General features: G+C 37.4%; 1 protein-coding gene across 5 annotated transcripts in view; it reads right to left on the reverse strand.

Annotated features, from left to right (window-relative positions):
• Positions 1-23,392, reverse strand: part of FRY (FRY microtubule binding protein) — a 227,402-nt gene that overhangs the window by 180,935 nt on the left and 23,075 nt on the right. For 3 of the 5 annotated variants that reach the window (XM_085061815.1, XM_085061823.1, XM_085061806.1), the window contains exon 2: positions 18,050-18,226. Coding sequence is in view for 2 of the 5 variants with exons in the window: in XM_085061771.1 (XP_084917897.1) it covers positions 2,389-2,596 (208 nt within the window). In the remaining 3 variants the exon portion in view is untranslated. Of the gene's footprint in view, positions 1-2,388; positions 2,665-18,049; positions 18,227-23,392 lie in introns of those variants that run through there. The other 2 variants (XM_085061771.1, XM_085061762.1) reach the window with 1 other exon arrangement.

The raw sequence follows: 23,392 nt of genomic DNA on the forward strand, positions 1-23,392 counted from the left end.
TCAGTAAAGCTCTGTAAAATAGAATAAAAGGAAAGAAAACAACGAGTCCATGACTTGAGGCTAAATTGCAACAATGTCCTAAACGAAAGACAGGCTAATGGTGTTACAAAAGATTTAGCAGAGATGCTGGGATTAGAAGATTAGATTTTGAAGCGTCAAAATGATGTAGATTAAAAATACTTGTATTAATAGATGACTAGGCTGAAACAAGGAAGTAGGAATTACCACATTCTTCAAATGGCTCCAGCAAAAGACTGCAGAGTAAGTCTGTCTATTTATTTATTTATATTTAATATCTGTCTATCCATCTCAAGTGCTCGAGGTCAGGTTGGACAGGGCTTTGAGCAACATGTCCTTGCGCACAGTAAGGTGGTGATACTGTACAGATTTTAGAAGTCCCTTCCAACCCAGACCATTCCCTGGTTGTATGATACAGCTCTGTTTCCATTCTAACCTACATTTACAGCATGAAAGACAATGGTCTGGAAGTCTTCAAGCTTACTTTGTTAACCTGTTTTCAAAAGCAAATCAAGTACTGCTGACCTACCAAATGAAAGGCTACACCCATCTTTCCACCATGCTCCATCAATTGCTTATAGGAATCAATTTGCATTACCTTTGAGTTAAGTGCCCTTGAGTGTACAGTAACACATCTGCAGTGGATTTCATAAGCATAATGGCAGTGTTCCAGACACACAAACTGCAATAAAGTGCTCATATCTGACACAGCATAAAGAATGGAGTCCTACTGCTAATGTGGTAATTTGGGAGGGTGGAAAAAGAGCAGAGGGAAAAAACTGCATTAAAAAAAAAAAAAAAAAAGTCACAGAATAAAGGTGAAATCTGGGTATGCACAACAGAGTATGGGTTTTGAAGACCAAAGAGAAGGCTAGTAATTAATATGTTTTTTCCACACAAAAATGCCAATGTACAGGAAAAAAACCCCTGAAAAGTTACAGGAGAAAAAAACCCCAAAACCACAGAGTAATTAAGGAGCAGAAAAGGTAAGTAAAAGATAAAAAGTGGCAACTGAGATACAGGTAAGATACAAAGGCAGGTAAGATACAGAGAGTCTATCCTGTCCAAAATAATATGATTGGAGAGTCACCAACAGACCACATCACCTTAGGAAGAGCCAGTTCAGGCACTGGGAAGCCCAGGAGCCTTGGGCATGTCTGAGTCACCTGACTTGAGATCTGCTAAGGCTTTTTTTGTATTTTTTTAAGCTAGGGAAATAGAATAGGAAGGAGGAAAAAAGCTTTACTTCCTAAGGTGTTGAAATATTTCAGCTACCTTAACAAAGGTACAACAGAGGATCTAAATCCCACACAAACAATGCTGCCCTGTGTTATCTTTTAACATTGTAGTCCCATTCCTTCACCAGTGTTTCAGATTTTGAAAAGATACCCATGTAAGCTTAGCTGTCACTAAGGAATATAAAATTAATATTTAAATAATTTTATATAATTCACCACTCTTCAAAGATCTGTATGATTTTACTAATTCCCCCTAGAAATGTGAAAATCCTAATTTCTATCTGGAAAGGGAGCTACTTTAATTTAAAGAAGTTTTGTTTCTATAAAGGATTTTATTTTCTCTGATTGACTCACAGAAACACATTTTCAGTTTCAGCAGGGATGAGCTGGTATTGATTTTTTCCCCCCAGAACATTTTAAGTCCTCCTCGTAAAGATGACCTGATTGTTTTCCAACAAATCCTTTGTCCTTGTGCTAATCTGTTGCCTATTTTTAGGCACATTTAAAATAATTTAGAAGCACAACACAACAAAATATTCCAGATTTGCCATTAGCTTGACTGAAATACACTCACACCTTGTTCCTACTAGAGAGCTAAACTAAATTATTAACTCCTGACATTACAGGCTCCAGTTCAAACCAGGAATTCAAAGCATGCATTTGATTATTTAGTGATGTTAACTTCTGGCTACATACACAAAAAAATCTGCTAAACTGAAGAACTCCCCACACCACTTTCCTCCAGAAAAGCAATGAGATAGAGCATCAGAGCAGCAACAGAGATTCTTACATTGCAGCTGTTGAATATATTACATGGAAGTGGGGTTAAGCAAAATACAGTTTAAAGCTCTAGAGAAACAACTGTCTTTCTTTAAATGCCATGTATTAAAAAAATCCCCTCAAGCAGGCAACATGAAATCAAAAACATGAAGACTTCCTTTTTGGTTCCATCATTTTAACTCTAATGGCTGACATAATTTAAAATAAATGGTACTTGATTAAATCTATCAATGAAAACTTTCTCCAGTTTTAAAACAGAATGAGTTCTGACTAATCAACTGCTGAATCCTTCAATTACCAAAAAGGTTAAAAGATACTGCACTAACACACTATTAAAATAGCAATTTCCTACCTGAAAATATAGAAGGTCTTTTCTTAGTGCGCCTTGGGTGTATAGGGTCTATATTCCTAATATTTTTTTGAAACTTTCCTTTCAAATCATTTTCTAGCAGGATGTCTGGTGGCAGGCTTCTCCGTCGTGTTGATTTATAACGAGTCTGATGGGGATTCAGTTTACTTTTAGTCTTGGAGTACAAGCTGCTGTCATCAAGTGCCATCATGGAGCACTAAGTGTTAAAGCCACCCCAGTGCAAAGCCAGCCCTGACACCCAGAAGCATCCAGAGCAGTGGTTACAGAGCCGAGCAATCTCGGATGTTCTCATGCTCAACTCACTCGTTGGGGAAGTTGAGCAGGTTGATAGGCGTGTGCTGGGACAGGTGTAGAGTTACTGCATCGCCCCTCCTTGCATCAGTGAAACAGCACAGGGAGGAGACAGGCTGAAATAATTTGTTTGAAAGTTTTGAGGTAATTAGGAAGTTCAGCAAACCTGAGCTCAGCAGCACAGTCTTTGCAAAGTGGGAAATACGATTTAATATGAGGCACTGTCTAAGGCAAGTACGGTTTATATTATACCCACAGCATTTCAGATCAATTCATTAATAGTTCATTAACGTGGCAAGTTAAACAGGTGCTGCTTAGCCTTACAAAAACAAAACAGTGTGAGAGAAAAACAAACAAACCAAACTCCCAAAACCCAACCAACAAACAAACAAAAATGACACACACAAAACAAAACAAGCAAACAATGACAGAACAACGACCAACCAAACCATCTAACTCCAGATGCCAGCCTAGGGACCTGTCTGGGGAAAGGCACAACCCAAACAAGTGTATTTGGGTTATGAGTCCTGCTGTTTCACTAAACTACCTTTTGAAGATTGATAAACAGTCCAAATCACAAAGGGTTTTATGCCACAACTGTCAGCTGGGGGCTTCTTTCCTCAAGGAGCAATAATGTTATTTCCTACTGAAGAAATCAAAGATGCGATGGTGTGACTGATTTCTCTCTCTTGTAACTGCTGACTAGCAAAAATAAGACATTTAAATGCATGTATGACAAAGATGGTCTGTAAATTCTCCACTTAATTAAAACTCCAGGTACTTTACTTGTTTTGTTCCAATTAATCCCGATGAAATCTTTTGATCCCCCCAAGGATATGAGCTTCCTTTCTCAAATGTTCAGAAAGCAGAAAAGACAAATTAAAATATTTTATATGAACCTGCTAATTTTCTTATTGAATTATATATTTAATGAGGCAAAATGAACTGCTAAATCAAATTAACAAATCTTCTCACTTCATGCATTTTGCTGTTAAAAACCAGCACTTAACATGGCAAAGTGAATAAGCAGAATGGTAATTCAAAGTGAGAGTTAATAATGTTTCAACAATGGATATCTTGGGAAAAGTGATTTTAACACCTGAAGATAGAATTTGATTTCTCCAATTCTTTTAAAACACTTAAACCAAGAATGCTTTAATTACTTTCCTAAGGATAAGGTACACAGTATGATTGGTGTAATGATCAGAAGGTTGGCTGTTCCAAATATAGTTTTCATGTGAAATTCACTACAGCCTTTACTATTGCTGACAGAAAGTAAATGGTTCATCTGCATGCTTTTGGAAGGGAAGAGAGGATATAATATAAATAAATAAATAAATAAAATGTGTGTAGCTTTTAAAGTGTTTTATTGTGTTAGAAATACAGAAGGATGCAAATAGTCTGCTAGATTCTGTCTTGTTCCTCTGGGAATTATAATGTATTGGGCTGAAAGTTGAAATTAGGAATGTAAGGATCTAATCTTCAATACACTGGACTCAGAAATCATACCCTCCATTCAGAACAAACTGATAATTTAAACTAAATGAACATTAAATGGAGATAACAAATGGACTCTTTCTGATCTTGCTGAGTATTCTAAGGGTCGTGAGTTCTTTTTACATGTGAAAATACACTTTTGAAAATTCCTCTCGATTCCAAAAGAGGTTAGGTGGTGAGAATTAGTTATAACCAAAAGGAATTGTGTGTCTAAATTGCTCAGTTACGTTTAAAAAAAAGTTCTCTACATTCTGAAGAGCAAAAGATTAAAGAGCAAAATACTTAATTCACATCCTTCAAACCTGTAGCATCTGTGGATCTAACCCTGTTTTTCCCAGTTAATTAAAAAACCCTCAAAAAATGAGTCCAAGAATTTTTCCTTGCTTCACCTTCTCTTTCATTTGTTTTTTCAGCTTTGACTGAATCAACTTAAAAATGTTCAGTCCATTCCTAATAGCCCAACTAAACCAAAGTTAATTCATCAAATGCTTTTTGAAACAACAGAAAATGCTTAAATCTGAGCAAATAAATGTATTTGAACCAGTTGTGAAGACTGAGAAATAAAAAATGTAGGAATTAACTTTTGAGGAGCTGTAAACTGAAATTTGATAGAAGCTTTAAATAAATTTCAACCTCTTCAGTAAGTGACCTAAGCACCAGCTGACAGGATAGTCTGAAAACAGGTCTTAACTTTTCCTGCTTAAAAAACTGAAATGTATAAATAATTAAATATTGATTAGAAGAGTGACTTGAAAGTGAGTGTCCCATATTCTCACTGAGTGATACAATTGCTGCACTATACACTCTTACCTTCTGCAGCCCAATGAATATTCATGCCTAGTGGAACATTTCCAACAGAAGAAATGGCTGCGGGACACTCAAATGTGTGGAGTGGTCATACTCTTGTGGCAAAATGTGTCAAGGGCACAAACCCCTGGTCCAGCAATAGTACAGAGGAATCAGTCTGACCCTGAGGGGCTTTCAAATTGCCTTTTATAGCATCTGCTCTAGAACACATACTTTGAAATTCATTCAGAACTGAAAATCACTTGTTCTGAAAATCACAAGCAAATACTTGTTCTGAAAACAGACAATCCTAAGCTGGTAAAGCAAAGGAATATGCAGTGGTAAAACAGAAACTGAGGGTTGTGGTGGTGTCTGAAAGTTGTTGAGAATAAGATGCCTAAGTGTCATTTAGTAGCTTAACTCTAATATTTATCCTGTCAGAGGTTTACAAAAGATCCTTCAGAAGACATTACTACAGGAAAGTAATCACTGAATGTGTTACATCGAGAGCTAAATACTAAAAATGCTGAAATTATGAAAAACAAATATCAGGAATCATAATTTGGCTATATTTTCAGACTGGCAAAGGCTTATAAGGCTTCAGGATTCTCTGGTAAGTTTGGTGCATTTCAGTATTTTCTTATGATTTAAAAGGTCAGTGTAATAACCATTTGGTTTATCCATTACAAAGCCTAAATCAGAACATCCTACCCCTTGCATCCAGCAAGCTACCCAGTTGTACTGTCTGCAGTTTCTACAACCAATTATTTTGATTGAAGGTTGGTAAATAAGTGCTAAAGGTATGTTTCATTTGTGTTTGGATGGTACTCTGTACTACAGAAATACATATTTGAAGTTACAAAATTAACCTGGTCCAGGTAATTTAAAAAAAAAAGTTATCTCACAGGGGAAATTGTTAGCTTTTTTTTTAATAATGCAGCAGCAAATCTTGTTATATTTCATGTGCAGTAAGCCAGTTCTTATTATGACTGCATTAGAGCTGCCATCCTCATTTTCAGCTGAGGAAATTTTTATGCTTATCAACAGCAGAAGCAAGAAAAGGATTTCTAAAAAGTGTTCTCAGGATTTCTAAAAAATGCTCTCAGTGTGTCACCTTGTGCAGGTTGGCTCAGAAAAATCTGTATTATGGAAAAGGTGAATGATCTCTGCAATGAGTTCTTGTCTGGTTTAGTGAAGTTACTTCTCTAACAGTGTGCATGGATTCATGGCCCTTCCCATCACGCTACAAACACCAGAACAGAATGGTACCTCAAGGGAGAAAGAAGCCTCCAAGCCATACATGTTGGAGGAACAGCAATGGTAGGAAGGGAAAGTTTGAGCTAATGGTAGGAAGGGAAAGTTTGAGCTATACTAACATTTTCAACCAGGACAGTTTAATCAACCAAACCTCATCCTTCTTGCCTGTGGCCCATGGAGCTTCCCCCCATGTTTCATTGTCACCCAATTTGTGATGCTGCACAGCAAACTATGGCACAAACCTAAGTTACCTTTTGTTTATTCATTTATTTATTTATTTGCAGTCATGCTGCCACAAAGGACAAAAAGACAAGAGCAGGCATCCAGGACAGGGATATATGAATTGTTTCTTTTAGTGACTGTGCCATGTTACCCGTAGTTAAAATATTTGTAAAAAAAAGATTATAAAGGCAATGTTCAGGTTACTTAATTCATTTGGGTGCATTTTACAGACATGATTAAAGACATGAAGTTGTTACCAATCAAGCTGAATATTCCTAGGTATCTGCTTGCCCAGGTTACTGTTTAACTCTACATACCAATTTAGCAAACAAATCTTGTTCTTTTCTTCCCCATAAGCTTATCACTTAATACTCATGCATAGCAGAAAAGTCATAGACCTGCAAAGTTATCTACTCCGTGAAGTCTCTAACTTCTTTTAGCAAAAGCTAAACAACAAAGGAAGAGAAAACAGGGTATCAAAAAATAAGGAATGAGGCAAATATACTGAGGCTGTTCAAATCCTCCAACTGTTGATCAAAAAATTATTTGTTTAATTTTCTGGAATATCTTGGTTGTCTTAATCCATAGGATGTGAACATCTGACACATTCTCTGCTTGAATTAACCTATTTCTTCCAGTTTAATGCTGTTATAGGCAGAATCTGGATGAAGTACAGCCTTAGCATCCAAAAAACCTCTCTTTAGTCAAGCATCATTTCTCCGAAGTGAGTATAAGAGGAAAAGGTCAGCAAATAATCAGCCATGGTCATAGTCTTAAAGACAGCAAAGAGATCATTTTAGGTTCACATTAATTTCTACCCTGTAGCAAACACTGACTCATAGAATTGTGCAAATAGGACTTAGTTGCCAGGCTACACCTGACCTTCAAGGAGCTAAATAAAAGTATTAGATGCTCCTCATATCATGCATTATATTTACAGTTTTGTGATAGATAACATTTAATTATAATCACAGAAAAGAGAAGTAGGCTTTCAGCACAGACAATTTTTCAAATTCTCCGATACTAACAGATAAAACATGAAGAAGAGAGCTTTTACAGAGTTGCTTTCTATGCTGGAATGTTGATTTTAATATATGAATATTGAGAAGAGATTTGGCCAAGTGTTTCAAATGCATTGTCCATCAGCTAAAAGAAGATAAGCACCTTTAATTTGAAATTATATTCTTGCTTGCTAACAACATAAAATATACAGTTAAAGGTGTAATCTGATTGTACGATATTATTAGTCCTTTACTGTTTGATCCATAATGTGCACTTCCCCTATTAAAACAGAAAGCTGATTTATATCACAGCATTTCACAGGCAGAACAATTCATATGATAATGTCCATTTGTAATAATTCTGTTTTATGCTGATGTTCTCATTACACGATAGCTGTCGCAGCCTTATTTTTCTGAGGATTTGAAAGTCAATCCTTCAACAGAAAAGCTGTGAAACCCAGGAAACAGGCAATTTCTGGCAAGGTACAGTGTAGAGGCACAGCACAGGAACCCAGCTAGCTAACAGGACTCCTCACAGATGGCCTCAGAGCTGTCGACCCACCAGGCTTTGCCCAAGTGGCAGAGGCTGGACATCTTCCAAAGATCGAAGGCTGAGGGTGGAACTTGCCACAATCTACACAATGGTAACACTTGCAATCAAAAAATCATGCTTGATATTATTCCACTGCAATCTGGGACATTAAGCCCATGCTCTGGGTATAGTGGTAGGAGAAAGACCCAAGGCTTTGCTGGAATTTACTTAATAAGAGGTAGCATTAGGCCCAAATAAACATGGCAGATGGTTTTCCTCTTGCATTCTGGGTTGAAAGTGAATACAGTGAGCAAACTATGATATGAAGGTTACAGATTTCAGAGACATTTTTCTATTTAAAACCACTTCTGAGTGTTATGTTCTACATGAAATAAATTGTGTTAGCACATATGTGTGAGATTGTAACAGCATTTCAGCTTCTGTAAAAAAAAAGTGTTTCAGATATAGAGGAAAAAAATCACCCAGTTTGGAACTAAAAAGCACTTCTTAGGATCATCATCCCAAGTGCAACGGCAATCAATATGAAAAAAAAGCACTCCACCTGAGGCCAGAGCTCTAGAAACACCAGAACAAATCCTAAACTCTAAATGTCTGACTGATGCACAATCCCAACATGAGTTTCGGCTTTTGCTTCAGGAGTCAGCAGTAGACAAGACTCTCTGTGACATTGCTACAGCATTGTAAAGCAGGATGTGTAAATGATCTTTAAAACCTCCAGCTACAGAAACAAAAATCCCACAGCTGAATATTTGTCCATGTTTAATTGTACAATATTAAACTTCAGTACTTTTAGCATATATAAAAGTACTTATTTTGCATTTGAACAGTATTAATAAGGACCTCTTATTGCACCTAACACTGCAATACAGTAGATACGTCTGCTACAATAGAAGCATTTTTTGTGCACTGGCTTACTCCCTCTCTGCATGCCTCTCTTCTCCCCTTTTCATTCTCCCATCTGCAGTAAGCAAAGCATTGCCTGGACAAAATTAAAATGGCCAAGGCAAAGTTTGTCTACACAAGTTCATAAATGCAGATTTAGAAGCTGACTGGAGCTTCTCTTATAGTGTTATGGAAAGAAAGACAAAAAACAAGGAAAGCAACAGCTACCTAAATAGTACATGTAAATTTTTCCCCCCAAACCCACCATACTCAGAGATTAAAAATGACAACCAGTACACATGTGAAAATAACTGGGAAGGGGAAAGGATGTGAGGAAACTCACGGTCTCCAAACCACAGGAAGCAGTGGCCAACGGCAAGCAACTGACACACAGTGTTGCCACAGTGCAACAGTGAGCCCTGCTTGGCAAGCACAAGCAGGGGCTGACCACTAAAGCAAGCTTTAGGGTAAGTGAAAATTTCCAAGTGCTTAAAGACTGAAAAAGAGAGAAAAATTCACAGAACATAAAAAGAAGAATAACAGAAGCTGTACAGACTTACTTGAAGCCAGAGATGTTTTAAGGTACTCTTATGTCCACCTTGCTACCTACAGATGTATGAGAACATAACTAAAGTTCGTCACCTTTTTAAACATTGACATTAAAACTCATAGGTTTACTGATTACTTTCCTCTGATTTCTTAAAGAATCACTTGCATGACAAGATGGTTTCCAAATCATGCCTGGAATATTGTTCCTAGACAGGACTGGAAAAACATCATGTTCTACTACCCTGCTATAAATATGGCCCAATTTATATACCCTGTATGGCAATGTTAGATTTAAGGGAGTGTGGCTGTGCATTTTATATATAAATATATAGATATTTAATAAGGCTAATAAAACTGTACATATGTATAGTGATTATTCAATTTCTCCATTAAGATTCATATTAAGACCCTCAGTGGACACAGTTACAATTAATACAAGCAGAACAAGAACAAATTAGAAAAACATTTTAAAATTTCAATGGGATTATTTGTGACTCTGCACAGGCCTGAGATAGCTACAGTTTAGACTAATTTGACAATTAATTTGCAAGAATAACAGTGAATGCATTCAAAACAGTATTAGCAGAAGAGGGTAGCTGTGTCCACTTTGCAAGCCTACTAGTACAGTCAAAATGATAAGAGAGATCATGTGCTTAACAGATGCTCCCTCAGGCTGTGTTGCTCAAAGTGCTGCAGTGGCCCAAGGCTTTCCAGATAAACACCAAATATACATATATCCATACACACATACTATTTTATGCGATGGAAATCAGAAACAAAGATCACTCCTGCAACAACAGAATAGAAAAGGAGAGTTACTTTTCTGAATATCAGCTGTGTAACTGGTAAATTTTAAACTAAGGCAACACAACCTTATTTTGAGTAGTAACACAAATGGAAACAACTGAGAAAAACACAGCATTAGTGTAAAATGAAACTGTGCAATAACCTAGTTTAAGTCAGACACTCACTGTAGCAAGTACATATTTTGAGACAACTGTTTGCCCACTGACTGTGAACATTAATCCACTCATGTATCAGCGCTCTCAAGAAAAGGAAACACCCTTCACTCCTTAATGTCTTCTAATGTTATCTTTATCCAGCACTTCAGAAACAGGGAATTCTATTTCACACAAACTCAATTAAGGGCTTAGTTAGAAAAAAAGCTTGCCAAGAAAGATAAATCCTGAAACGCTCCCAAATTTAGTGAGACTCCCACTGAACTTTTCCCGTAATTCATTCCACAGTCCAGGGAGGTGCATGAAACACCATTATCTTCATGCTTCTTCCAAGGTCCAGGCTTTATAACCCTGAAATTAAAATGAGCGGCCAAATATCAAGGAGCAACAAATTTTTCACCTGGACTGTTGACTAATTAGGGTTTTTAGACTCAGGATGATAATCCTGAAATTAATCCAGATTCAAAGATACTCAGACATATAGCCTGGATAAAAAATTATTTCCTGACATTTCAGATTAGTTTCAAGAGGAATTTGAAGAACTAATGCCTGTGATAGCATAGAACACCATGATCTGGCTTATCTCTGGGAAGTCATTACTAGTCTCTAGAACAGGCAAATAAATACATTCTTGAAGACTACTGCAATTATGCAAACATCCAATAAAAAGTGTTAATAATATAGAAACTAATTCTTTTCAGGGAGACATATATCAGTAAGATAAGTCCTTCAATCAGTTTGTGTTAGGAATCACTACCCTTCCTTTCTGTAGTTAAGCACTACTGTCATGTTAGCACCATAAATTTATCTGACAAAGTGACTCTGCATTGAGAACACACTTCAGCTATGGGAGAGAAAAAGTACAAAAGGAAGAGTTAAGACCTACTTGTGGCCCTTTGCACTGCTGGTCATATAATTTCTATGTTTCTTAGGTGGAGAGAATTCTTTGGGGGCTGTCTTTCCAAGTCTTGACTCCGAACAGCAAGTATTGGTGAAACAGCTCTTTCAGGGTAGTGTGCAAATGTAACAAATAATTTTGGGGAGGGTAAAAAATAATAGAGGGTCCAAGGGGACCTAAATAACTTAAGATTTCCCTTCCCTTCCATCCTATACGTATTGAAAGCACACGAAGAAATGAGTGAAGTTCAGATCACATTTCAGCAGAAGTGAGATTTCCAGATATGTTTCTCAAGTCTAACAAGGGACACAGCTTGCATGGGGAATACTACAGCACAGAAACACAAAATGCAAGAGATCAGTGTAAATGAGAGTCCGACCAACTGCATACAGAAGGCTGCAGAGTTTTTCCTGCTAGCTAAAGACAGGCTTTTGGAAAGTACTGGGGACTCATAGGAATTAAATAACAAAACCTAATTTCAGCCTGAGAGCTTATTCTCCCTTACCTGTTTTACAGCCCATGGACTGAGCCATTGATTTAGAGCTGGGAACAACCTTTGCCTCTTCACTAGCTATACTGAACAGTGGCAAGGGTAAAGTTAGCTTTTGGGAGTGCCTGTTCCACAATGAAAGGATTATCCCTCTTTCTTTGCTGGAAGATGCTACAACTCATCTATTTCAATGTTAATATTTCCTTGTGAGAAAAACTGGGTTCGGATGAAGCTAGTTCAGCTTCAACGTTCAGGTGCCTTTATTTATAAAACTGAGAAATTCCTTGCTTTGAGATAGCTTTCTAAAATGCAAAAATTTGTAGATGATGATCAACTTATTGTGCAAAATTCTATTCTATAAATTTACAAGTTTGAACCCATGAGGCCTCACAATATAAAAGTTTTTTTCTTTTATTTTCCCCTCTCCAGACCTTCAAAAATTCCAGAGGCCTCATTTTTGAACTCTTTATTTATACCTCTTTATTAAGTGGAAATATTAAGGCACTGGATACAATATTTTGGTTACACCATATTGAAGCATCACACTGTCAGCCAAGCTGAAAAAGCTTCTTAAATTGCCCCTTGGCTTCGCTTCAAATTTCTACCCTGAACAGTTTTGTATTTGCAACCTATCTATGCCCAGTTACCTTCCATGTAACAGCATTAAGAACATGTTTTGCTCTACCATGAGCACTTAACTAGGCAATTCACATATGATTATCAGGCTGTAATACTGATTCAACTTGATATCTACTAATTCAACTAATATCCTGCCAATTTTAGACACTCTGCAGAATAGTAGCACTGCACAGGATTCTTACCAAGTGAAAATTTTACATCATCCAAATGCTTACAAAAATACTAAAAAGCTTTGAAACTATAGGATTCTTAACTCTCACATAGAGCTAAAACTCATCTCAATTATCAACTATAAATGAAGATTTGAGAGACAGGTTTTTTAAATGCACTGTATGTAGTCTTTAGGGTATACAATGTAAATTTAAAGAAGTAGCAATTCAAATACCTTAGAAAAACACAACATATGCATAGCTTAGCTTAAGGAGGCCATCATACTTTCCAGAGAAATAAGATGTCTGTCAGTCATAGGAGGATTCAGACCTACCATTCATGATATTTTGAGGCCTCACTTACAGTCTTGCCTTTCCCTGCAGAACATCAGTACACTGGGGTATATACAGAGAAAATAGACTGTATTTCCCTCACCTAGCTACAGACATTCAAAGATTAAGTTGCTAAAGTCTAAACCCCATCTGTAGTTAACAGAGAGACAGAGATGTACTTCTACCAGGCAGAATTCATCTCCTCTTTCTGAGGAGAGGAGAAATTGTCTTTTCACCTTTACTGCAGCCTTTCACTGAGACTTACAGACGCTTACCCTTTGAATCTCACACAGGTTAAATGAGAAGAATGCCACACCAAGACCTTCTGCATTACAGTAATTGTGAGCAAAGTTCAATACACTAAAAAGGATTTTCTTCCACCAGCAGAGCTACTCTGCTGGGGAGAGCTCAGATGTGAGCACAGAGTTGCCAAGACTGATAAATTTTTTCTGCCCTAAGCAGAGGGCAGGAGCAGGGCTTCATCATTACTTGTTTTCTCCTAATTTGTTCATACAATTCCAAAGCTTTATGTATCATTATTTTAATTGGGAATGGCAAACTAATGGGCTGAACTTTCTTTGATGGTCAGAGTGCTGTATAAAAAGATGCATGGAGTCAAAGCAAATGATTCAAAGGGGTTTTGTCTTCCACTGTCTAAGACAAGAGGAAGATAAAGAATAAACTGTAAAAAAACCATTATAATGAGATACTTACAGCAGTTCTCACAACAATTTTGGACGTTTCCATTTAGGTATCAAATTTATTAGAAGTTGGAAACTGAAAACTTTCTATCTTGTGATGTAACTCTAAATAATGTCACCACTAGACTGGAACTATCCTCTTGTAAAATCCTTTTAAAGAATGTGTCTAGCAGCATATTTCTGCTGCTATTACTTTGAAATTGCACCAAAATTGGCAATCTTGATTTGCTATTGTACATCAACCCCCACATTTGCCAATGTGTGTGTGTGTGCATATCTGTGTGAAAGTATGTACAAAAATACACTGAAAAATAAATCCAAGTCTGCAACCTAAGCTAAAATTTTTCAGCCGCTTTCTGGAAGCACAGAAAGTAGGTCAGCACATATTCCAAAATAGAACATCAGCATTGAAAGAAAAAGTAGTATATCTGTACCTTTGGACTTTTTAGCTCATCTCTCTACAGGGGGAAATGAAGGATGAAAGCCTTTTTCCTATTCTACTATATGGAGGAACATGTACCAAAAAAAATTGCTTATACTTAAAAAAGCCCCCCAAATAAGCCACCTACATGGGTAAAATGTTGTCTGTTTTAATCAAAGCAAAACAACATTGAGTGGAGAAATTTAAGCTTTATCTAAATATAGCCAAGGGAAAAGCCAGGATGTTTAAAATGTGTTTAAAATGTTGTACTGGATATGTATCACATCCTGTTCCTTGCACATCTTGTTCTTTGTATCAAAAACCTATTTGGTAAAATATTTACTTTGGAAATAACAGCATACTCTCTGTGATTTTGCTGTTCATCTTGTGATTTTTTTTTTTTTGAGTATTTGCTGTTGCAATAAGAATTGCTGCCTATTTTGTGATACCTTTCGTGCTAGGCACACTCTTAATGAAAAATATTTTCTTTTATTTATGCCCCTTCCCACCCACCCGCATTTTAAAGAAATCGAAAAGGCAAAGCAAAAACCAAATTACTTAAGCACTCACACATCTTACAGCTATAGAGATTCTTAAGAATTCTTTTGGAATTAATATTGACAAACTCCTTTCCTGAACTATTACAGTTCCTTAACATGAAAGGGAAACCAAAATCCACTCTTAGTCAATATTAAATAATGCGTATCAGGTCTAAAATACTACATGATTCAAGTCAAGACTGGTGGCTTCAACATGATGCACAATGCTGATCTGTTTCCCAGAATAGATTCGAAGCTAGAATACTGATATATTTAATTAGGAAAAAAATTATATTGCCTCCTTCAAATTCCAAGTGTCAGTCTTCATTTGGATCTCTGCACTAGATTAAAATGAATGCTTGAAAGGTACTGAGCAATTGTAGTGTGACCTCTTAAGTTCGGTAATTTCTATGCAACCAGCAGGAATTCCTAAAACTAACAAAACAACTATTTTCAGTTCTTCATTCTCTGGGGTTTTTTTCTTGCTTTATTTTTTTAACTACTATATTTGTGTTCCATCTCAGTTCTTGGACACCTATTTTTTTAATTCATTTTCAATTATTTTCCTGTATCAATCAGACCTTTTTAAATATCTCATTCTCCAGTTTGTAAAGTACTATAATCCATGTATATATGTACATAGTTTAGGCAGTTATAGAATTGGATCTTTCACAGAGGCAGGCCTTCCAAGAAGGAAAATCAAAATGGAGAACAACTTCCTGAAGCTGTAGCCACTGAGATCTGCACTTTTCTCTGACACTCAGTAAACGAATGCTCGCTATCTGAACTTAAGTAAAGATCAAGATCTTCCTAGGTAACACAGGCTTCACAATTAACTGAGTGTAGAAATGATGGAGTTTCTCAAACTCTGATCAATGAAGTCAAAGTAGTAAAACAAAATTAAATAGTTGAATTTTTATGTCCTGTGCAAGGTCTCCACCTTGGAAAATTTTAAAACTCCAGCCTAGCCAATAAAGTGCATAATTAAACACAATTAATTGCATTCCTAGATTACTGCCAGATAGCTTGTCACATGCCTTGCTGGGTCTAAATACACAGTTTTCATTAGTTACTTCTAAAAGCCAAAGGCACAGAATTAATTGAGTTCAACATACAGCTGGACAAATACACTACTAAGATATCATCAAATCAAATAAAATAGCATAAATTTACAGTGGAGTATTAAAATAAGAGAAAATAAGGCAGTTATATTTATGAGTAGCAACAGATATGATCTCTCCTCTCTCTAGCACTCTCTTGTTCAGGCCAGCACTGTCATCCTCCAAAACCTGAGAGATCTATGGAAAGATAATAGGTCACACATTCATCAGACTTCAGTACTCCTAATTTTTCTGACATGCAACCAGTGTAATTTAAAAACAACACTGCTCTAGTTAAATGGAACTAAATCAGTCCCTCCATTCCCTGGGATTTCTTCTAATAGACAAGAGATTTGACAATAGCTCATTATGTCATTTGGTTTCATCTCCCTTTAGAAAATAAAATCCCACAAATATGCTTGCATATTCACATAGTTCCATCCGTGAGTTCAAGGACACTTACAAGACACCTGCTAATATGCCAAATTTGTATTCACTGGAGTGGGAAGCCTGCTGCCATGAGATACCATTTCCACTCAGAAGCCATTAGCTGAACTGCTGAGAGGTTGTATCTTCTCAATCTGCTTAATGAAGGAGAAACATTAGTATAACCAGTTCTTTGAAGGCACATTAGAACACGTAAACTAATCCAGGAGTGGTCAGATCTAGTATTTTCTGAGCTTGCTTAACTGGGGCACAAGGAAGTCCTACAATTACAGATGCAAGGTAGTCAAGGAAACAGCTCCTGCATTTCCCAGCTTACAGCCTGTTATTACAACAGTTGTACTTTTCCAGTCCAGAGTCATCAGGCATTCCCTCCTGGCTCACATGGTGCAACAAGACATGCTCAATCTCGTGTCTGGAGCACTGGAGATCGTGCTCTAGGCTCCTGGGGCTGCACTGCTCTGCAAGGGGTAGACATCTCCCTTACACCCTTCAGTGACTGTCATGGGAATTTCCACACGTTCCAACCACGCACCAGGTTGAAACTGGACATGCTGCTATGGGGGTCTGTCCTAGAGCCCTACCTCAAGCCAAAGTGAACTTACAGACTCAGCCAAATAGAGTCCTTTTCATGTCAGCTGTAAGACAGACATCTCTGGTGCACAGAACAGCCTATCTCTAGGCACTGAAAATCACCATCTGCACCATGATCGTAAAGGTCGAGAATACATACCACACATTTACAGATCTCTGTGCTCTACAGCATCAATGCATCCTTTTACTTGTTTTGATCTGCACTGTCTTCAATAAAAACCACAGTACGTCAAAACAAAATAAGCACTAAATAATAAAAGGCTTTATAATAATTGTCCAAATGTGCTGAAAACCATCATCCAAAAATCTAGAAAAGCTGAAACAGAAATATCTGTGTTTAAGTAACCAAAAAGAAAATAACGTAACTATTCAGACTGAAAAGGCTGTGACCCTGTCAAGAGTCTTTACAGTACTTCTCTCTAAAAGCAAAAGAAAGTATTTCACTCCCCAGTGGAATAGAATTGGGAGCACTATAGAAGCCAGCACTCCAGGAGAAATTCTACTAACAATATAATCTGATGTGGCTTGTAGCTGATTACACAGCAAAATTAATTGTCTGGAAGAAACCTTATTTTTATGACAGAAGGACTAAATACAGCCTAACAGTAGTTTAGAACCAGTACAACCTTCTTTCTAGTAGGAAAAGAAAGGCTTTGTTTTGTTCAAGAGGACACTAATGTACCCATGTTGCTGTATATTTTTCCCCTAGCTCCTTGATATATAAATGCATGGTAACAATTGCAGCTATTTTATGTCCTTTAATTAGTACACATGCAAAATACTTGTTCATCTGCTTTCAAGCAACATATGAGCATTTAGAAAACCAAATATAGCCAACTCTTTTCTATAAGGAACTTCAGCCCCAGGAAAGTTTTAACTAAACACTTGCACTGTATCAGATTAGTAAAAACCCACAAGTTTCTTCAGCTCCTGATAATGGCTTTCCAGTTTTTGATAACATTAAGACAAACAATCCACAAATATCCACAGTAAAGTAGGCACAGTCTCATGTCACATGTGATGGTCTTAATACAGTTTTGTAACTCATATTTAAAGTCAGGCCATAAGAACCCAAAACTTGTCATTGCCAAATATTTAAATTTATGCCCACAATCTTTTTCAGTAAGAACCACATATACATGAGCTTCCAAATACCAATCTGCATGTTTTACATTCTTCACCTATGCAAAAGACTTTTAGCTATTTACCAAAAATATTACAATAATTGCCAAATCTATTCAATAGACAAGTGCATTAATACGTAGAACTTATTATCAGTCTTACCAGAAAAATCTCATGTAAATCCATAATGACTGGATAATTAATGCAAAGTCCTACCTTTCCCTGAAGCAACAGTTTCCAGCAGTGATCTTTCTTAATGCTTTAATTCTGCAATGAAATTTTCATGAATAGTTTTCTAGTTCAGGCAGAGATGGGTTAACTGCAAGCAGTCTGGATGCTATCTTGCTTTCTTCCTGGAGATCACTGTTTTGCTTTGTGAGCCATCACAATTACCTAGGAAAAATAACAGCCCACCCTCAGTCACCTGGACAATGTGATTTATTACTGCTCTCAGATTAAACAAAAGATTTAAAAGAAATTCAAGTCTTAAAACATGATGTTAAAATTTGTATTTATCTACCCAACATTTCATAATAGATGCTGTTAAAAGAGTTATTGCATGCTTTCTTACCAGAAATTCATGTTCTTGGACAAAGACATAAAACAAGTGGGAAAAATTTATATACAAATGTCACACATTTCTTAAATTACAAGTTGTCTTTAAACTGACGATATGAGCTAGAAACTAGACTCTTTTTTTTTGTAGATTTATGATCAAAAGCAACAGCAAAAACTGAGTTATGCTGTAATTCCTAAAGCAGAAGTAAACAGAGTGGTGCCTACGGGGAAAAAAAAGCACTGAATGTAGGAATCTGCTTTGGTATCTGTTTGGGTGTAACTGAAACGTCCCTATTAGAACAGGACACATTATATCCCTATTCGGTGCAAATACAGGCATCTGGCAGCCAAAAGGGTCTGAAGCTGGGACTACCACCTGCAAAACCACTGGCAGCAGACGTGGATACTGCACTTTGGAGGGAGAACACCGTCCCATGATGGGTATGCCCAGAGGCCCATAGTGCTGAATTATCAAATCCAAGTTGGATTTTGTTACTGTGAGGGCAGTTTGAATATTCTCTGTGAGCTCAAGGAGAAATGACAATCACATCACAGAACTACGTAGCAAGACACCTTGTTTGCTAATTTGAATATGAAATGCAGTTACTCAGGGCCTTGTCCAGCCAAAGCACTGAATACCTCCAAGGACAGAAACACACCTGCCTAGACAACCACAGTGCTGTCAGAGCAGCCTCTTGAACAGTGTATCTCCACCTGAATACTCCAGATCCATGGCAGCAAATAGGACAGTCCACCTCCACCTTTACATGTTCAGCTCCATAAAATGTTTGACAAGGCATGTAATTAAAAGATCTACTGAGCTGATCTTAACAAATGATACTTAGTAGTCATCTATCTCATCAGGGGGTCTTTACCAACCTGTCTTCTCTCCCCACCCCTCCCCTGACAACAGGAACCACCCTTGCCACTCCAGCATGCATTATTAAGGATTTACACATCTTGATTTCTCTTTCTGGTGCCTTTATCCTTCTGGATAGCCCTTTGCAGCTGACGTCTATAAAAACACAATAGTGCTTCTGTCCACACTTAAAGTAGCACCACTCTAAGTCTTTATAATTCTCTACTATCATGTTTATGCAAGAGTTCAGGTTTCCTGAATGTTAAGAGAATATCAAACTGTGTCATCTGAGTAAAGTCACTGAGGGAGACTGGGCAGTCACAGCTCAGATCTGCTCCCTCAAAATTTCTGCAAATTTGGGTAATTTTTTGTATGTTATACTCCAGATACATTTTAAAGGTAAGGCTTCATTGTTTAGATGCTTTTTGGTTTTGTAATGTAAGAAATGACAGACAGTAGATCTGACAGGTTACCACTCTGTTTTCATCTCCCTGCTGAGAAGTCTGCTTATGTCTGTGAGACGCTGTCAGAGACATACAAGATTTTTGGACAAAAATGCGTTATCAAGTTTTAAACTCATAAAAGGAAATCCCAATTACATGGAATACTTCAGATTATCATCATCAGTACAAGAGAGCCGATTTAGGCTCATACAGCACACATCACATCTGTGCAGTAAGGAGAGACTGCATATTAGAAGTAATTGCCTGCTTTTTCATTTTCCTGTGACAAATTGCACTTTTTGGTCTCTGGTAACCTGAAGCCATTATCCTTTGCTCTAGGGGGAGGAGGATGGTCCAGAGGAGAGAGAGGGAGTGCTTTCCATACCAGACTCTGTGTAAGACAATGCAAATACTGACTTTCATGGACATTACTTCAAAGAACGGGGACAAGCTTAACAAGCCATCTCAAGCCAATGTTACAACCCTTTGCAGACACACCACCTTTTCAGTCCAGTATACAAAGGGCACAGTCTCCTCTACAAACTGTGGAAAACCAGAACCTGAACAAAAATAGGACAAAAAAAGGATAAAAATGAGGAACCTGAAATAAAGTATAATATGGAAATAATTAGTTTAGCTGTTAAGTGTTGTAGAATTATATGTCATATGCTAACTTTTCAGTCATCCTCTTTAAACAATTCCATTTTAGGCATGTATTTCTACCCAGGTATTATTCACACCAAACCATGACTTTCCCCGATCTGTGGTTTGCTACATTAGCCTCATTATATGTGCAATAATATATACACACAAGTCACAGAAATAATTGATACTTCCACTGTGCCCAACTTTTTCTTCTGAAAAAGTAGGATTTTTATTTGTATCTTTTTTAGCAGTAAAGAAAATTAAAAAATGCCTTAAGTAGGTACACATTGTTCTTGTAAATCTTACTGCTAAACGTGCATTTCTGAAATAATCTTCATAATATATAATAATCTTTAGAAGGATCAAAATTATGACATTAAATATAAAAAAAATGCAGTAACTTCATAGCTGTACAGTAAGACATGCCAAAGTAAGAGGTTTGTCCAGAAACCAACAAAAATGAGTGAAGGTAAGAGCTGCATCACTCCAGCACCCTCTGTTGGCCTTTGGGCAGCACGGTCCTTTGTGTGCTCATTTAAAAAAGTCATTTGTTGGGTTCCGAAGCTATGACAAAGATTCCTTTACAGAAAAACATACATGAAAAGCAAAAAGAAACCTACTGCACAACCCAGTCCTATGTATAAAATCTTCAGCTATACACCACAACGTAGTTTAATACCAGATTACTCAGTATTGCTGGATTGGTCATGCATTAGCCCATCTTTGCAGGTATTTATAATCGATCTAATTTCAAGGGCAAAATTTTCTTTACAAGCCCTGTCTGTCTCTGATATTTCTGATAGAAACCAGTAATAAATGGCACCTTGCATGCAGCTCTCACCAGCAGAAACAACTGCTCTACAGAAAGAACAACTCTTTTTATGGAACATTATTCACCGTGGCTACTGAGAACTAACAATGCATACACTATGCAGAATATCACCTCCAGAACAAAGTGCTCCAACCAGGTCTCATCAAGCATGCAGAAATAAAGTCCAGATGCAAGATACAAGGTGATCTAAATATAAACTCCATACACTGTGCACAGCCAGATGGTGTAATTTCCAGAAGCAAAGGCCCTTAGCCCAGCGAGCCTGGCAGCTGCTTCACAAAGCCGGCTCAGAGCTTTGCAAAGGCAGATGTGAAGTTGCAGTGGGGAGTGGAGAGGAAGAGGGAGGAGGAAGCAGGAGGGCTGAGGTGGAGAAGCGGGTGCACTCTCATCGTGCTGCGGGAGGTAAGGCTCATAGGGGCTGCTTCTGAGAAAAACCACCCAGGGTGTCACCGAGGCTGCCTTGTCCTTTCCGGCTCCTCAGCATGTGAGAGCAGGGCAAAGCAGCCTATGCCTGGTTGTGCAGCAGGAGGCAAAGACCTGCTGCCTGGCTAACTCACGGTCCTTGAACCACACTCAAGAAAAGCCACAAGCAAAGGAGAGGCAAGAGACAAGTAGGTCTTACTGAGCTGTCTGTCTGCTTCTACCAGCCGAGCGGTTGAGTAACTGCCTACTTTATCTCCCTACGGCTAAGCCAACACTGGCCAGGACCCAAAAAACCAACAAAAGAGCTTTTCTTGGCTGATCTTAATGACAGGGAAAAATTTAGTCTCAAAAATATTATCAGCTATTGCAAACCTGCTCCTTTCACTGCCTCTTAACTTCACACCTTTAACCTCTCTACAGTTTTGTATCTCCTTAGCTTTGTTTTCACAGCATCCTGTCTGCTCACCTGAAATTCATATCTACTGTCTTAACACCCTTCTAGGCTGTGCTCGCTGCTTCTCACATGCAGCTTCACATTATTATCTCCTAATATTTCCATGTTTATCAACTTCAGATGGTGCTAATAAACACTGATCCATTTGATAACAATCTCCAGAACATGCAGAAATGCACACAAACTTTTACCAAACAAATCTGTAGTACTATTTGTCAGAAAGCATTACTACCCTACTTCAAATATTTACACACATGCTTCTACTTTGGGTAATTTATATTTTCCACTTAACTGGGATGGAGAAATCAGTTTGATTTGGAATGTCAAGATCTGAATTATTAGAGTCAAATATTTATTGCCCAGAACAAACCAGAAACTACTTCACAAAATCTGTGCAGTTCATTTGAGGTCACTGACTAACGAGTCCAAGAAGCCAGAGGTGGACCCAAACTGAATCCACATCCCCAAACCTCAAAACTGAAAAAAACCCCAATAGAGCACTTGCATTTTCCATTTTCAGGAGTTGCTATTCTGACAGTTATTTCCAGGCATTTATATTCTTGCTTTATACCAGTTTCTGCCAGTAGATTTCTTTATCTGTTTTGTTATTTTAAAACAAATTCAACACTTCATTTTTTCCATGTTTAAAAGGTCTGGATCCAAACAGTAAATGGTAGGAGTTATTTCCTTTAGGACTTGGCTGTCATTAGGTGGCTGATTAGCGCTGCAGTAGCCTGTTCAGTAACAGGTTACTTACGCAAGGACGTTCCTCTGCCTAGCAACCCCAAGGGTGGAGTCCAAAACAGCAACTGCACCAGTCACATTTTGCAACTAAACGTGAAGGAGAAAAAAGAAAAGCAGAGGCAGGAATGGGAAGTGCAAGGGGAAATACCACTTTTCTTAACGAGAAATTTAACTTTCTAAGAAAAGAAGGCAACAAACAACACAGAAGAACAAATCAAAAGCAGTTAAACTATTTCCAATTCAAAGTGGTAATTAGTTCTGACATCATAATATGATAATGATTCTTAAGAGAAATAATTCATGCAGAGAAGGTGTTAATCCCTGCAAAAGATCATGTAAATACTTTGCTATCCTTGCACTAATCTTCCCTTTCCACTGAATGCTGAGACAATCTTCGCTTACAATAAAATCCTGTTAAAAATGTTACTGGTTAAATATCTGAATATGTTGAATACTTACAGAGAAAGGATCAGTATTAGTATCTTTGTGTCAAGATATTAAATTAAAAAAACGTGAAGGTAAACATTAAAGCTACTGTTGACAATTTTAGGAATAAAATTAACTATTAATTTAATTTACTAAGTTTGTGCTGGTTAAGAGT

The sequence above is a fragment of the Lichenostomus cassidix genome, chromosome 1 (assembly GCF_008360975.1).
Source record: "Lichenostomus cassidix isolate B80296 chromosome 1, HeHo_3.0, whole genome shotgun sequence".
NCBI lineage: Eukaryota > Metazoa > Chordata > Aves > Passeriformes > Meliphagidae > Lichenostomus > Lichenostomus cassidix.